Here is a 16,748-nt window from a genome sequence, read left to right on the forward strand (position 1 = left end):
TAGTGGCCTTGAGCTATGCGTACTTGTATTATCTAGTAAAAGGTGAAGCGAAAGATGCAATCTTTGTCGAGTAAAATCAGGAAAGGGGTCATCACCCTGGCCTGCCGCCTCATGTTAAAGGACATCAACAAAGGTTCAAGGTGCATCATTGCAGCTATACAGCTATCAGCAACTTTTATCATCTTTCCATATTCAAATGGAACTTAATTAGCTAGGACAAAGTAAAAAGACAAGAAGAGCAATACAAAGAAAGAATGAGTGCCAAGATTTTTAGCATGCTTTGGCTTTGAATTCACTCGAAGTGGTAGATTAGATTCAAGGGCAGACAGTACCAACGGATCAGACGCCGTTGAAGAAGGAAGGCACCGGCGGCAGTGGTTGAGGAACACTGGCGGTCCATCCATAAAGTGCAAAGCAGCAGGACCATTCGATTCGATGAGGCCACGCCAGATCATCTGTCTCGATCTCATGCATCTTTGCGAAATCCATGGCAGATATATTTTTTTTCCTGGCCCTGTGGCTACATGCAATTGCAATTTGCAAATGTCAGGGAGACACTACCGAACACTGATCGCGTACTGCATCGCGAGTCGATGTCGACCCTGACAGTTTCCCGTACCTGATCGATCGAGAAAAAGGATGGCATGATGTTGATGATGCATCTCATTATCCATGACAAATAGGAACAAAGCTCCATTCTTCAACCAAAGCTGATGAGTTACTTCTCTCTTCTCTCTTCAGAACATACACTTGTGCATCAACTAAGGACGACAATACATACTACATACACAAAGCCAATACATACTACATACAAGGACGACAATGACTGAAAGTGATGGCACCAGCCAATACATCACTGCGAAGCAAGCTGTGCACATCAGGATGCCCAGTTGCCCATCCCCAACAGTGCCGATCGACAGGCGAGTTTGTGGCGCCAAGGCTAGACAGAGAACCCAAGTGGAACACTGCACGTCCGTCCATACACAAACCCTGCTGAAACTTCCAGCAGCCGGGCTGTCGCCATACGGACACGGATCTGTACACAGCTCCTATACCGGGCGTACGTGAAAAAAAAAATACTTGTGATCGTCTGGTTGCTGTCACGCCCTCGAGGTTGGATGGAGCAGCTAGCAGCACAAGGGACGTACTGGGAGAGACGAAAATTCAGCAGGGAAGAAGAAGAAGAACAGCCAGTAGCATAGCATCCTGTCCTGATCGAGGTGGTTTGGTTACGAACGAACAGTCAACCGGAGGAAAAAAAAAGGAGATGAGGCGTGCTTTGACAGCTGGCGTGGCTGTCTTGCGTGTGGGATCGTGTGGTGGCCAGGGACTGACAGGGGTCCACGGGTGCTTGACCGTTTGGAGAGCAAGAGACCAAAGCCGGAGGTAACCTCTCGTCACCTCTCATCTCATCCCATCTCACACGCGGATGGATGGAACGGATGGACATGGATGGATCCATGCTCTCATTGCTCATTGGTCATTGCTCAAGCTGGCCACCACCGGATGAACACGGCCATGCGTGTGTCAGTGTGTGGATACGGCCACACGCCTAGCTAGGCAGTATACGGCCATCACACCAGGACTGTGAACCATGGTTTGTGGCGTCAACGGGAAGCAAAGTTGCACGCTGTCGTCGTCGCGCCGCAGGATAGAGATGCCCACAAGGCCTCTCGATCGATGTTCCATTGGCAACATTCTCACACCGTCACACGAGGACAACAAGAGAAGACTAGCCTGCCTGCTTTCACGTACAAGTCCAGCCGTAATTGCTCTTGTGAATTTTGGTACTAAAAATTCCTAATTCAAAGACAAATCTTGGTAAAATTCCTACTCATCCAGGTACAGTTCAAAGACTTGACCATCTGAACACATCTACATGACTGCAGTCCACACGTCCAGAAAAAAGTTCATCGTTTCAGCAGCGAGAAGCCTAGAGCACTATGCAGTGCAACCAGTGGTTGAAGCACTGGTGCATGGGCAGCTTCATAAGCTCGCTCATCTGCCACGGTAAGCGGCATTAATGCCAGGCCCCCCACCCTGTCTCCTCTGTCAGCCCACCGTCTTCGTCTTCATCGATCCACACCACACGTCCACACACGTACGGAACGGAACCCTCTCCTTCTTCCTTCCACTCCTTTCACTCGCTGCTGTCCGCTACTGCCCATGGCAGTGTCCGGCGGCGGTGCTCCTTTAACGCTGTCTCCTTCCCCAGCCCGCTCCTTCCTTTCTTGAAGAAACCTTTATTTCCCGGCCGGGGGCCAGGCCATCGAATCTGTGAAACCTTTCCTCCTCTGTCCTCTGTCTCGGCTCGCAGTTTATTCTCCTTGCTATGCCCCGTCCTTTGTTTTCTGATCCTTCTGCTACCTCTCCATCGGCAATGTCTCTTCCCCAGGAGCTGGATAGATGCGTGCGGGTGATTGTAGGCCTGTAGAAAGGAAGATCCTTGATTGATCGAGCCAGGCGGCATGTCGGAGTCCAGCAGGGCGTTCCAGCTCGACGCGCCGTCGTCGGCCGCCACAGCCGGAGACGGCCGCGGCGGGAAGGCTGGCCCCAGCGGCGCCGGCGGCAGCGTGCCGTTCTACCGGCTGTTCGCGTTCGCGGACGGCGCGGACGCGGCGCTCATGTCCCTGGGCGCGCTCGGCGCGGTCGCCAACGGCGCCGCGCTCCCGCTCATGACCGTCCTCTTCGGCCGCCTCATCGACGCCTTCGGCGGCGCCGCCACAACCAGCGACGTCGTGCGCCGCGTCTCCGGGGTGTCGCTGCAGTTCGTCTACCTCGCCGTCGCCTCCGCCTCCGCCTCCTTCGTGCGTAAGTGCTCGCCACCGACACACCCCCACACGCACCGACACTGAGTATATATTCCCCGCTGCTGCTGATTCCCTCGCTCCGCTGGGTCCCCAGAGGTGGCGTGCTGGATGATCACCGGCGAGCGGCAGGCGGCGCGGATACGGAGCCTCTACCTCCGGACCATCCTGCGGCAGGAGGTCGCCTTCTTCGACCCAGCACACCAACACCGGCGAGGTCGTCGGCCGGATGTCCGGCGACACGGTGCTCATCCAGGACGCCATGGGCGAGAAGGTCGGCAAGTTCATCCAGCTCCTCGTCACCTTCGCCGGCGGCTTCGCCGTCGCCTTCGCGCAGGGCTGGCTCCTCACGCTCGTCATGCTCGCCACCATCCCGCCGCTCGTGCTCGCCGGCGCCGTTATGTCCGGCGTCGTCGCCAGAATGGCCTCGCTCGGCCAGGCCGCCTACGCCGAGGCTGCTGCCGTCGTCGAGCAGACCGTCGGCTCAATCAGAACAGTAAGCACGCCAAGCACCGATCATGTCGGTCCGATTCCGATGAGTGCCGGAACACTGACGCCACGGCCGTGGAACGCACCCGCAGGTGGCGTCCTTCACTGGTGAGAAGCGGGCGGTGGAGAAGTACAACGAGTCGCTCAAGAGCGCGTACAGCTCCGGCGTCCGGGAGGGCCTCGCCGCCGGCATCGGCATGGCCATCGTCATGGTGCTCCTCTTCTGCGGCTACTCCCTGGGGATTTGGTACGGCGCCAAGCTGATCCTGGAGAAGGGATACTCCGGCGCCCAGGTCATGAATGTCATCTTCGCAGTGCTCACTGGCTCACTGTAAGGCTTTTTTCCCCTTCACTGTCGCATTTCCGATAAATTCAGTTGCAGTAATCTCAGTTCCCAAGCAAGATCATGCTAGTAGTGTGTGACTAATAGTCTTATCTGCAAGAAAAGACTGGAAGGTTTCAGGAACGAAAAGACTAAGAAAAAAGATGCTTACGTTGCTATCTCTTTATATGATTAAGCCATCTATCTGGATTTTGCCTCTTTCTGTATATGATAAAGCCCTCTATTTGGATGTTGCGCTGATTAAGACATGTCAGGCCACCCAAAGACACAAAATTAGCTGCTGTTTGACAGTGATAAGCACGTGATTTTTGGTGACCAAACGGATAAAGATACACCAACTGTGCACGTATGGTTCATTCTGTTGGCAGCAACTAATCAAGTGCAGATCATGCCAACCTTGCCTTTTATGTTTTTTTATAACAAGTTCATGCCAACCTTCGGTAGAAACTGAATTGTGTTTTCCAATAACCATAAATGGTACATGGCAATCAAATTATCATGAACTTTTCTGTTGAGAAAGTTTCATCTCATACACTTTCATATCATGCACATCAAATAAATTTCAGTTGTTTTAAATCTATCTTGTTCAGTGATTCATCTACTGCACTTTCAACATCTTTTCTGTTCATCAAAATCAAAATACTATTGACTGCACATGGAGTTATTGGATCAAACTAAGCAACAGAACTATTGGTTAATCCAGAAAGCTGACACTTCACTATTGCAATCACCAGAGCTCTGGGTCAGGCATCACCGAGCATGAAAGCGTTTGCAGCTGGGCAGGCTGCAGCATACAAGATGTTTGAAACCATCAACAGGGAGCCAGAGATCGATGCGTACAGCGCAACAGGTAGGAAGCTGGACGACATTCAGGGGGACATTGAGTTCAGAGAAGTTCATTTTTCATACCCAACAAGGCCTGACGAGCAGATCTTCAGAGGTTTCTCCCTTGCCGTACAGAGTGGTACAACTGTCGCACTCGTTGGCCAGAGTGGTAGTGGCAAATCGACAGTCATCAGCTTGATCGAGAGGTTCTACGACCCTCAGCTTGGTGAAGTTCTGATAGATGGTGTGGACCTCAAGGAGTTTCAGTTGAGGTGGATCAGAAGTAAAATCGGCCTCGTGAGTCAAGAGCCAGTCCTGTTTGCTGCTAGCATAAGAGACAACATAGCTTATGGCAAGGACAATGCGACGGATGAGGAAATCAGAGCTGCAGCTGAGCTTGCTAATGCCTCCAAATTCATAGATAAAATGCCCCAGGTCAGAAGACCGCTTATCCTAAGACATACCATTAGTAATGTGCAGAATTGGACAGATCTATATAAGGGAGAATATTTGAACATCTGTATTTCTTGATGTTTTGGCATTTTTCAGGGTTTATCTACTTCAGTTGGTGAACATGGAACACAACTTTCAGGTGGTCAGAAGCAAAGAATTGCCATTGCAAGAGCAATTCTAAAAAATCCAAGAATCCTTCTTTTGGATGAAGCAACAAGCGCTTTGGACACTGAATCTGAAAGGATTGTGCAGGAGGCTCTTGACAGGGTTATGACAAACCGGACAACTGTGATTGTTGCTCACCGTTTGAGTACCGTCAGGAATGCCGATACCATTGCTGTCATTCATCGAGGATCAGTAGTTGAAAAAGGTACATTTTTTTTTACTGAAACACCTGGAATCAAAACCAGATGCACTGTCCCAACCGTATCTTTTCTTAATAATTGCTTAGTTCCTTAAAGATTTCACACTTGACCAGGTTCACACCATGAGCTTGTAACGGATCCAGAGGGAGCTTACAGCCAGCTGATACGCCTACAAGAAGCAAGTCATGCTTCCGAGGGAGCAAACTACCAGAACAAGTCAAGCACGAAGGATGATTCCTGGATTTACGCAGGCAAACAGACGCCAACAAATCAATCAGCTACCATAAGGTCACCTCAGAACAACAGCAGAAATCACTCATTGTCAGTATCATTCAGCGTACCTCTTGAAATCAATGTCCAGGACAGATCATCAAAGAATGTAGATGAAGAAATTGAGCAGGAAGTGCCTCTCAGCCGCCTCGCATCGCTTAACAAACCGGAAATCCCAGTGCTTATTCTTGGTTCTATTGCTTCGGCTATCAGTGGAGTAATCTTCCCGATCTTTGCGATACTCCTATCAAACGTGATCAAAGCATTCTATGAGCCGCCACTTATTCTGAGGAAGGATGCCGAGTTTTGGTCATCTATGTTCTTGGTATTTGGTGCAGTGTACTTCTTGTCACTTCCTCTTGGCTCATACCTTTTCTCAGTGGCTGGGTGCAAGTTGATCAGAAGGATCAGATTGATGACTTTCCAAAAGGTGGTTAATATGGAGATTGAATGGTTTGATTACCCAGAGAACTCAAGTGGAGCAATTGGGGCAAGGCTATCGGCGGATGCTGCGAAAGTTCGGGGGCTTGTGGGTGATGCACTTCAGCTGGCTGTGCAGAATTCAGCAACTTTAATTGCTGGTTTGGTAATTGCTTTCATATCGAACTGGCAGCTATCACTTATCATATTGGCCTTGATACCGCTAATTGGCCTCAACGGATGGATCCAGATGAAGTTTATTCAGGGATTCAGTGCAGATGCAAAGGTATGATGAATTCATTACATATGTTGTTGTGTTTCCAGCCAATCAATTATCTATTCCTGTTCTTGATCAATTCACCGACTGTATGTTATGATTTTAGTTGATGTATGAGGAGGCAAGCCAAGTAGCAAATGACGCGGTGAGCAGCATAAGGACAGTGGTCTCATTTTCAGCTGAAGAAAAGGTGATGGATTTGTACAAGAAAAAATGCGAAGGAGTCTTAAGAGCAGGGATCAGGACAGGAATAATAAATGGTATTGGTTTTGGGGTATCCATCTTCTTGCAGTCTGGAGTGTATGCAGCCAGCTTCTATGCTGGCGCGCGGCTTGTTGAGGATGGGAAAACAACTTTACCCAAAGTTTCATGGTAGTATCATGTTAATCATGATATCTTTACAGATTCAACTTTCACAAATAAGTGGATTTTAATGTCATGAAGCATTTATAAATTGACATATGTTTACCATGACACTGAAATGCAAACTTGGGCATCTGAATGCAGGTATTTCTTGCTCTAAGTATGGCAGCAATTGGGGTGTCGCACACAAGTACCCTCACATCAGATTCTTCCAAAGCAAAATCAGCCGTATCCTCTATATTTACCATCATGGACCGAAAATCAAGGATAGATCCAGGTGACGACGCCGGGGTAACCCTAGAGCCGCTAAGTGGTGTCATCGAATTTCAGCATGTGAGATTCAGATATCCTACACGGCCCGATGTTCAGATTTTCCAAGACCTGTGCCTGACAATTCAATCTGGAAAGGTACTACACATCCTAATTTCTCCACTCGACATTGTTACTTGATGTCAACCTAACTGTTTGCACTATGTGTCTTACCTGTCAGACTGTTGCGCTTGTTGGAGAGAGTGGTAGTGGCAAATCGACGGCGATAGCATTGCTGCAGAGATTCTATGATCCTGATGCAGGCCATATACTCCTGGATGGAGTGGACATACAGAAGTTCCAGCTGAGGTGGCTGAGGCAACAGATGGGACTGGTGAGTCAAGAACCATCTCTGTTCAATGACACGATCCGGGCAAACATCGCCTACGGAAAGGACGGGCAAGCGACAGAATCAGATGTTGTGGCTGCTGCACAACTGGCAAATGCTCACAAGTTCATCAGTTCATTGCATCAGGTAATGCCTCAACTGTACTACTGCGAACTGCCTATCCGAAGAATCAAGTGTTTGTTATAGATATAAGTGTTGTTACCTGAAAAAAAAAATGCAGGGATATGACACAATGGTTGGGGAGCGTGGGGCTCAACTATCCGGAGGGCAGAAGCAGCGTGTGGCCATCGCTCGTGCCATCGTGAAGGACCCCAAGATCCTCCTCCTCGATGAAGCGACGAGCGCGCTCGACGCGGAATCCGAACGGGTAGTGCAGGACGCTCTGGACAGGGTGATGGTGAACAGAACAACAGTCATCGTGGCGCACCGCCTGTCAACAATACAGAGTGCAGACGTGATCGCGGTGGTGAAGAACGGTATGATCATCGAGAAGGGAAGGCACGATACCTTGATCAACGTCGAGGGCGGGGCGTACGCGTCCCTCGTCGCGTTGCATTCAGCAGCACCGTCGTAGCCACATTCAGTTCAGAGGTGATACTGAATCTGAGATAGGCGAGCAGGACCGGCAGCTTAACAAAAGTTCAGGCGCCGGTTCTTGTTGTCGTTGTCCAGGTCCTGATGAAATAGATGCAAAGGCAGACATATATGTTAAGATGACTCCCGCATAGCTAAGAAGGAAAGAAGATTACAGGAATAATAGTGTCAAAATGTAAATGCAGCAACCATGCTGTGCCCAAGTTACTGATATGAATACAGATGTTCAGTGTAACATGTACTGAATGTAGATCATACTCCTAGCTAGCATACTCTAATAACAAAGAAGCAGATGACGATTGTGATACGTCTTCACCTTGTTGCTTTGAATTCATCCCATTTGAAGAAAAGCGTAGTCCTGGGCTATCCTGATTCCCAAGAAGGCAAGAACACAACCTTGTAGCAACAGAGTCAATCGCAATTCCGGTGCCATGCGGCTGACAAAGTGAAACTCCTTCCACAAAGAAGCTGAATTTAGGTTGATCCTACAGAAAAAAAAAATGATGACTGTAAAAGCAGAAGAGCTCCGACAGGCGACAGCAACAAAACAGCCGTATAAAACGAGAAGGAAAAAAAAATTCAACCCTAGAGAAGATGGGGAGCTCCGGAGCACCTTCCAATTCCAAACGAAAGAAAAGGAAGCAGTTTTCTCTGTCAAAATCGGAGAGGAAGGACACGGCAAGGGGTAAGCTCGTAAAGATCAACAGTTTCGTGATTCCCTCGATCTTCAATCGGGATCGACTACGGAGTACGGACTAGCAAGTCCGGATAGGTTCTTCCCCCAAATCCCTCCCGGCGCCACGTATTCGCTGACGTGTAACGCATCCGGCCCGTCCATTCCCCGACCCCGGCGCCCGACCGCCAGGATCTTCGAGCGGCACGAGCGCGCACGCGCGAGGCAGAAAGCTGCCGCCAGCCACTCGCGGCGCGCCACGTGACCACAAAGGGCATAACGGTCAAATCCCACCTCCCACAGCGAGACGCGTAGAAGCGTCGCCAACCAGGACTCTCCAGGAGAAGAGGTGGAAAGGAAAAAAAAAAAACTGTCGCGTGTGGAGGCGGGCAGGCAGCAAAGGTCCCCCTCGCCGACGGTGACGTGACGACATGGAGCTCACCGGTGCCGCGCTCCGGCGGTCCCTGCCGGCGGCGTCCCCGGCGGCCGCGAGGTGGAGGGGGAAGGGGCGGAGGAGGGCGCCGGCCAGGGTGTCCTGCGTCGGGGGCGGGGGGTTCGCGGAGGAGGGCCACCTCAGGTACTACGAGGCCGCGGCCCCGCGGAGGAAGGCCGTGGAGGCGGTGGCGAGGGACCTGGCCAAGCTCCGGGCCATGGGGCTCGTCGCGGGGGACGCGGCCAAGGAGAAGGTCCTCTCGGTGAGCCCTCTGTTTCTCCCCCTCCTTCCACGCCTTTGCTCTTATTTCGGTTCCATTCGGGGAATTGGACGCAGAATCTCAATTGCTTACTATAATGAATTTGTTGCTGTCGGGTGGGTTTACTGGAATAGTGATGGCGGCGATGTAATATGGTTGATTTGGTCTAGGAATAATAAAATTTGCTCTGTTGGCCAACTAATGTTAGTTCATGGTGATAACTAAACGGTTCTGTAAAAAGAGTACCAGTGCTTGCATCGAACATGTTTCAGTGGTGATTAGTTTGTTGATAGTTTTGTATTGTGTATTCGGGTTGATTGGAACTCGAATTGAATTCTGATTTGCTTGCAATTGGGACCGCAGGAAGCCACGGATCTTCTGCTGCAGGAGCTGAACCAGATGAAGGACGAGGAATACAAGATGAAGAAGGCCCAGAAAGAGGAGGAGAAGGCTGCCATGAAAGCACTGAAGCAGCAGCAGAAGGAAGCGAAGCAGGCTGTCACAGCCGCCATGATGAACTGCGAAGATGAGTCGTCCTCTGAATCAAGTGAGAGCGATTGTGAGGACGAGCAAGCCATGAATGTTGAGCTGGACATGGTGATCTCGGCAGCAGTTCCTGAAGTTGTTGCACCCGGCGTATCGACTGTCTCCGCAATGGAGTGCGAGAAGGCTGCAATGAAGGCCATGAAGAAAATGGAGAAGGAACGAATGAAGGCCATGAAGAAGATGGAGAAGGAGCAGAAGAAGGCTGCGAAGAAGGCCATGAAGATGGAGAAGGAAGCAAAGAAGATGGCCATGGCCACACTGAATGGCTGCAGGGATGAAGACGATTCCTCGTGCTCATCAGAGTCCAGTGACAGCGAATGCGAGGGGGAGGTTGTCAGGATGAGCCGCTGCGCTACAATCACCGCACCACAAATGCCATCTCCAAGCACGGTTTTCCCCATCATAGTTCCTCAAATTCCACCCTCGCTGCCTTCGGAGCCATCTCAAGCTTCAGAGCCTGCAACTGCAATGCAAGTCAACAGCATCAGCAGCATTGCAGTAGCTGAGACATCCACAACCAACAGAATCGAGGTCTGCATGGGTGGCAAATGCAAGAAATCAGGCGCGCTTGCTCTTCTGCAGGAGTTCGAGAAGACTGTGGGCACTGGAGGTGCGGTCGTCGGGTGCAAGTGCCTAGGAAAGTGTGGCCTAGGGCCCAACGTGCGCCTGAGGAGCGAGGTCTCAGCGGAAGGTTCTTCAAAGAGGAACCCACTTTGCATCAGCGTAGGGTTAGAAGATGTTGGCACCATAGTGGCAGGTCTCTTCGGGGATGTTGAGCTGGGCATGACGTCCACCTAGACCTAGCACTCTTGGCAAGAGTTGAAGCTGTATTAGCTGTTGTTGTACTGAACAAATATACAGCACAGACCATAGCTACGGCCCTGCTTATGTACTATATATAGAACATCTAAATCTATGCTAATCAAGGTTTCAGATTTGAGATCCATAGTGCACTGTGATTGTTTCATGGTTTTCAGATTTGAGCATCTGTGACTGTCAGTAGGGATGCTTAACGGTCTTGGAGAAATTACTGGAACTGGTGACCTGCAGGTGTAGTGTTTGTGTGAGATTTCAGATCCATATAGTGCACTGTGATTGTTTCATGGTTTTCAGATCTGAGCATCTGTGACTGTCAATAGGGATGCTTAATGGTCTTCACTGTCTGGACGGACGAATTACTGGAACCGGGTGACCTGCAGGTGTAGTGTTTGTGTCTGAGATCCTTGAATTCACACAAGTTTTTCAAAGATAAGCTCAGGCTCATCTTCGTTACTTGATTCCTGTTTCGCCTCAGCTAAAACAATAGCCTCTGTTGCTTGATTTCTGTTTTGCTTGGTGACCTGTCTCTGTCTCTTAACTTCCTCTAGTCACAGGTGACGCTTTGGATAATGCTTGCACATTCTTTAGGAACCTTGACTATCAACAACACTAGAAAATTTAGATGGAAGAGTTCTTAAGAATTTTTTTCATAACCTCATATATTCATAGGATATATCCAGTTACGTACTGGTGCATGTCAGTGACGCCGTATCAGTGATTCTGTAGGATACATTAGAGATGGATGCCTCCTCAAAACATTGGGATCAGATCATCTCGTAACTCTTTCGATGGTGCCTGAAACATGCTCCGTAGTTCAGATTGAGCTATGAAGACGACGGGGGTGGAAAGGAGGAGAATGGGAGGGCTTGCCGGCTTGGGGCGAGCGCTCGACCGTTTGGTGGGCTCGGTCTCAAAGGGGGCCCCGTTTTGGAAAGAAAGGCCCACAAGAAACAAGCTGACGGGAGAAAGAATCTTGGAAGCAGTAGTATATGCGTTGTTTATCTGGGCGGTGGTAGAGAAAATATCTGCCGTCGTGCAACACGCCACGCCGTCGACCACCCACCCGTTGCTCTCGCTTCAACCCGCTTCATCCATTCCAGTTCTGACATCTTCCGAGTGCTCCGGAACACCCGACACCCACAAAACCTACCTCCATCGCCCCCTTGCCACCGACACGTGGGCCAGGCACTGCCCGCGGGCCCACCACGCGCGCCACGAGGAGGGGACCCGGGCGGGAGGTGCCAAGTCGCCTTGCCACGGTCTCTGACGCCATTGGTTGGTTCTATTGTATTTATCGCTCGCACGTCCACTCTTCTTCTTCCTCCTCCCCTCCTCCTCTTCCTTGACTTTGCCACCGTCCTTATTCTTCGTCTTGGAAGCGAGGTAGCTGCACGGAGCACGCCTCCACTCCACTCAATATAAGGCGAGTGGTTCTCTTGCTCGAACCGCCTCCCGTTGACCTCACCTTCTGCCTGACTGAGCTCTGCTCTGCGAACACTTGTTGGCGTCCTCTTCTCCGCGCCTTTGCCTGGTATGTCTGAATGAATGATGTGTCTAGGATGTAGTGCGAGTGTTCAGTTCGCGTAGTTCTCGTGACTATGTTCGGTAACACCCTCTGATGCCGCTAGCTATTAGCTTGATTGATTGGCTATCCTGTCCTATTCCTGATTGTTTCGACTGTTCGACAGAGAAACATTTCAGCCTTATACAGATAGGGGGTGTGCTATTCTTCATTGATTCATGTCAGCACCTGTTTTGGATAGATAGATCGATGATTGAAGGAAGCTGTACTAAATCTTTAGGCTTTGCTATGGTTTTGTTGGGGGGCTTTGATTTCCAGTTGAGCTCCACTGTGCTGAAACTTTCCTGAATACCAGCATCTCCATTGGTTGACTTCCGAATTCGCTGAGGCCAGAGCTGCATAGGCCAGTAGGCCTACTGCATGGAGTATACATCAGCCTTATCCTAATCCGTGCTAACACAAATTCTCCTCAGGTGCCGTTGCGTCTCTGGGATGATGAGGCACCGGCAGCTCCTGCTGGCGACGGCCTGCCTCTGGGCTCTGTCGTGCGCCTCACTGCTCAGCGCTTCCGCCCCCGACGGTGCCGGGCTGCTCAGGGTCAGCCTCAACAAGAACCGGCTCGACGGCGAGGCCCTGGCCGCGGCGAAGCTCGCCAGGCAGCAGGACAGCCGCCGCCTGGGTGCCGCCGCCCGCCACGGCGACGAGATCCCTCTTGTCGACTACCTCAACACCCAGTACTTCGGGGTCGTCGGCATCGGCACGCCGCCGCAGAACTTCACCGTCATCTTCGACACCGGGAGCTCCAACCTCTGGGTCCCCTCCTCTAGATGCTACTTCTCGGTGCGTCCATTATTCTTGGTTTCCATTATTCTTATTAAGCTTTAGACTCACTGCGATTGATTGAACGATTGATACTCCGATGCCTAATTTTACTGCCACGTACCCACTGCAGATAGCATGCTACTTCCACCACAGATACTATTCCAGAAAGTCTAGCACCTACAAGGCTGATGGTATATGGCCTGACCTTTTTCATTGTTACAGTTTTCTCACACCATTCAGAGATGGTCGCTGAATCTCTGCACTGCATTTTTTTCCATCACCAAATTATTCAGGGGAGACTTGCAAAATTACCTATGGCTCTGGAGCCATTGCTGGATTCTTCAGCAAGGATAACGTGCTGGTTGGAGACCTTGTCGTCAAAAGCCAGGTAATGAATTGTGTTTTCAGTGTTATTCTAGTTCCCCATATCAACATTCACATGGGAACCGTACCTCTAATGCTGCTACTTATTCTCCTCATTTCAGAAGTTCATTGAGACAACACGCGAAACCAGTGTCTCATTTATCCTAGGGAAGTTTGATGGCATTCTTGGTCTTGGATACCCCCAGATCTCCGTCGGCAAAGCTCCTCCGATTTGGTATGTGTTCCACCTATTTAGTCAGTAGTTCTGTTTTGATAATTCACTAGTGTTTAAGCTTGTCGTCTTGTCACCTGAAACACGCCATTTTGTCATATGGCAGGCAGAGCATGCAAGAGCAGAAACTTCTTGCGGACAACGTCTTCTCCTTCTGGCTTAACCGTAATCCTGAGGCATCATCTGGTGGTGAGCTTGTGTTTGGCGGTGTAGACCCGAAACACTTCAAGGGGAACCACACCTATGTCCCTGTTTCGCGCAAAGGATACTGGCAATTCAATATGGGGGATCTCCTCATTGATGGTCACTCAACCGGCTTCTGCGCCAAGGGTTGTGCCGCCATTGCTGACTCTGGGACTTCTTTGCTGGCCGGTCCAACAGTATGTATCTTCATACTGATGATCCATAATTTCTCTGTATTTGTATGATCATAGGAACTAGGGCCTAGAAATTTAATGTTGAGCTGGAACCATTGATTGGCACATTAATTTCTTGAATTTTGATAGATACCTGAATATGTAGTATCATTTGCTGTATATATGAATATGAAAGGTCCCCAAGTTCTTATGAGACATGAGTGTAACCTTTTGGAAGGCAGGATGGCATGACTAAAATCTTGAATTTGTGTTGTCCGCAGGCTATAGTTGCTCAGGTGAACCATGCAATTGGGGCTGAGGGAATTATCAGCACGGAATGCAAAGAAGTGGTGAGCCAGTATGGAGAGATGATCCTCAACCTGCTCATAGCACAGGTTTGCTAGTTTCTGCATGTCACAGTTTTTGTTCAGACTTCCAACTATGGAAGATATTGGGTAAGTAATTTAAATCTGAACTCTAGTAATTTGGTAATGCTCTGCCTCTGCAGACAGATCCGCAGAAAGTTTGCGGCCAGATTGGTCTGTGCATGTTTGACGGCACTCACTCTGTCAGGTTAGCCCATTTTACCGGACCATTGTAATTAGGGACACATGTTTACTTTTATCTTGGTCATTGGGTTGACCCAATACTCATCAAAATGAAATAATCTTGATTCAAAGCAAGAAATGAAAATGAACTAAACCAGTGACCCAGAACTAACAATTGGGTACCCACTTGAATCCCTAATTCTAACACGTGTCAAACTGGTTTGTCTATTTTACTGCATATTCTTCTTTTCATGCTATAATAAACTATCATGCGTAATTTTCTGCAGTGAAGGAATTGAATCTGTTGTTGGGACAGAAAACCTGGGCTCAAATGTTATGTGCTCAGCCTGTCAGATGGCTGTTGTGTGGATAGAGAATCAGCTCCGTGAAAACAAAACAAAGGAGCTGATATTGCAATATGCTAACCAGGTTACAAAATTTATGATTTGCTCTGGGTGGTTTCTCTTGCCATTGTAGAACTATATTATTGAAGACAAGATTATTCCTTGTGTTCCAGCTATGTGAGCGTCTACCAAGCCCCAACGGCGAATCAACAGTCAGCTGCCATCAGATATCAAAGATGCCAAAGCTTGCATTCACCATTGCAAACAAGACCTTCACACTAACACCAGAGCAGGTGCTTTCTAGTAGCCTATAGCTCATTTTTCAACTACAGTAACCTTGTTTTTTCATTTTCTACAGCACAGTAGTCAAAATTTTCAGCAGATGTTGCTTTTGGTAAATGATCAACAAATTTTACTGAACATTTTGTGAACAAGATACTAGTGGACTCAAACTTTTGCAGCTCAACTTTCATCAGAAGAGACCTATTAAATTCTAGATTAAGGACTCACTGTTGGCACAGTACATAACTGAACATTTGAAGTGCCTACTTTTAAGTGCATAAATTTCCTAGAAGTTTTGAAGTGATATGATTAGGTGTTGATATTTGGGACCAAAAAATGCCTGGTAGATGGAATGCAGTTGACTTTGTAGGTCTTATTTTTCGACATGGTTTGAAGTAAAGTCTGTTAACGTCACCTCAAGTTCCTTTTCATTACATAATCATCACTGCAATTGCATACATTTTTCAAACTTTCTGAAACTTGTATTGCAGTACATTGTCAAGCTGGAGCAAGGAGGCCAAACTGTCTGCATCAGCGGGTTCATGGCATTCGACATACCACCCCCACGTGGGCCTCTCTGGTGAGGAACAAAACATTGCGTCATAGTTTGACATTTTTCCTTCTTTCCCTTCGCAATCTGAGAGCTTGCATATGAACCATTGAAGGATTCTTGGTGATGTCTTCATGGGAGCTTACCACACGGTGTTCGACTTCGGCAAGGACAGGATTGGCTTCGCGAAATCTGCATGAGTGTGGGAGCACTCTGCTCTTCACAAAAGATATCCTATCTATTAGGGAGCATTGTAAATAAATGGATGGTGAAACTGAGAACGTGATTTAGCACACGGTAGACCTTTCTTTCTAAAGAAGACCAAATGGATGCTTGGAGGATGTGCTTGGACACACGTATGTTTTATGTTTACTGAAGAAAGGAACACCGAGAAATAATAGCCTGCTCATCTGATCTCATCTCTTGAAAACTGTTTGTTCATGGTTGTACACCTTTATCCTTTGTAAAAAAACTTCTGGATTGACTTGGAACTGGTGAGCATGTATCAATGCAATTTGCTTCTTTGTGGTATAGTTCCTGTCTTCTTGGTTATGTTGGACTTAATTCTATGCTTGGGGTGTCTGGAACAATAATCAGCAACACCTTTGGAACCTTGCTAGAGAAATTACACACATATGTTTCCGATTCTGGATCATGCATATACTAAAGTAATGTAGCAACATTGAGTTTATTGTGTATAGTATTTTGCATTATCTTTTGAATGTTTTAAGGAAAAAGTGTATTTTCCATCCCTCAATTATTGTAAAAGTGTGACATTCATCCTTCATGTTTCATTTGGTGCAAATTAACCCCTTAAATAACTAAATTGGTGCATTTATCATTCCCACATTAGTTTAACAATAGTTTAGTGTCATATAACATCAGTTTAGGCCATATTATCATCTTACTAATTACTGTTTAGCCACGTATAATATTTAGTCAATTGCTTTAATAGTTTTGTGTGAATCGGTTTCGTTAATTTTCCCGATAAAATATATATGTGGTAGTCAATTTAGAGGACTTATTGATTTTTTTTGGGCTTTATGTCTTCAACTCAGCATATTACATTGCTAAGCAGTGATTTAGATGATTACGTGGCATAACCTGCCCTTAGGTAGAACTATAAACCATTGTT

At 48.3% G+C, this 16,748-nt stretch overlaps 3 protein-coding genes and 1 long non-coding RNA gene across 4 annotated transcripts; 3 read left to right on the forward strand and 1 right to left on the reverse strand.

Moving 5' to 3' along the window:
* The first annotated feature begins 1,914 nt into the window (after window positions 1-1,914).
* On the forward strand, window positions 1,915-8,171 carry LOC101768753 (ABC transporter B family member 21). Its single transcript, XM_012844729.3, is given in 11 exon segments — window positions 1,915-2,811; window positions 2,905-3,002; window positions 3,004-3,303; window positions 3,389-3,627; window positions 4,374-4,899; window positions 5,014-5,287; window positions 5,396-6,258; window positions 6,356-6,631; window positions 6,757-7,020; window positions 7,103-7,396; window positions 7,491-8,171. Coding segments are annotated over 11 exon segments (3,831 nt in total). The 5' UTR covers window positions 1,915-2,468; the 3' UTR covers window positions 7,845-8,171.
* LOC111256711 lies at window positions 8,007-8,826 on the reverse strand. Its single transcript, XR_002676989.1, has 2 exons — window positions 8,449-8,826; window positions 8,007-8,349 (listed from the first exon to the last, which is right to left on the reverse strand). It is a non-coding gene; the product is annotated as an uncharacterized LOC111256711 (long non-coding RNA).
* A 50-nt stretch (window positions 8,827-8,876) lies between these two features.
* LOC101768353 (diacylglycerol O-acyltransferase 3, cytosolic) lies at window positions 8,877-10,721 on the forward strand. The gene is made up of 2 exons (XM_004960364.4): window positions 8,877-9,232; window positions 9,593-10,721. The coding sequence occupies exons 1-2, from the start codon at window positions 8,969-8,971 to the stop codon at window positions 10,571-10,573; spliced, it is 1,245 nt and encodes a 414-aa protein (XP_004960421.1). The 5' UTR covers window positions 8,877-8,968; the 3' UTR covers window positions 10,574-10,721.
* A 1,175-nt stretch (window positions 10,722-11,896) lies between these two features.
* LOC101767950 (aspartic proteinase) lies at window positions 11,897-16,146 on the forward strand. Its single transcript, XM_004960363.4, has 12 exons — window positions 11,897-12,125; window positions 12,590-12,956; window positions 13,069-13,129; window positions 13,232-13,326; window positions 13,424-13,536; window positions 13,640-13,913; window positions 14,171-14,284; window positions 14,398-14,462; window positions 14,725-14,866; window positions 14,955-15,074; window positions 15,555-15,643; window positions 15,729-16,146. The coding sequence occupies exons 2-12, from the start codon at window positions 12,609-12,611 to the stop codon at window positions 15,811-15,813; spliced, it is 1,506 nt and encodes a 501-aa protein (XP_004960420.1). The 5' UTR covers window positions 11,897-12,125; window positions 12,590-12,608; the 3' UTR covers window positions 15,814-16,146.
* The last annotated feature ends 602 nt before the right edge of the window (window positions 16,147-16,748 follow it).

The sequence above is a fragment of the Setaria italica genome, chromosome III (assembly GCF_000263155.2).
Source record: "Setaria italica strain Yugu1 chromosome III, Setaria_italica_v2.0, whole genome shotgun sequence".
Taxonomy (NCBI): domain Eukaryota; kingdom Viridiplantae; phylum Streptophyta; class Magnoliopsida; order Poales; family Poaceae; genus Setaria; species Setaria italica.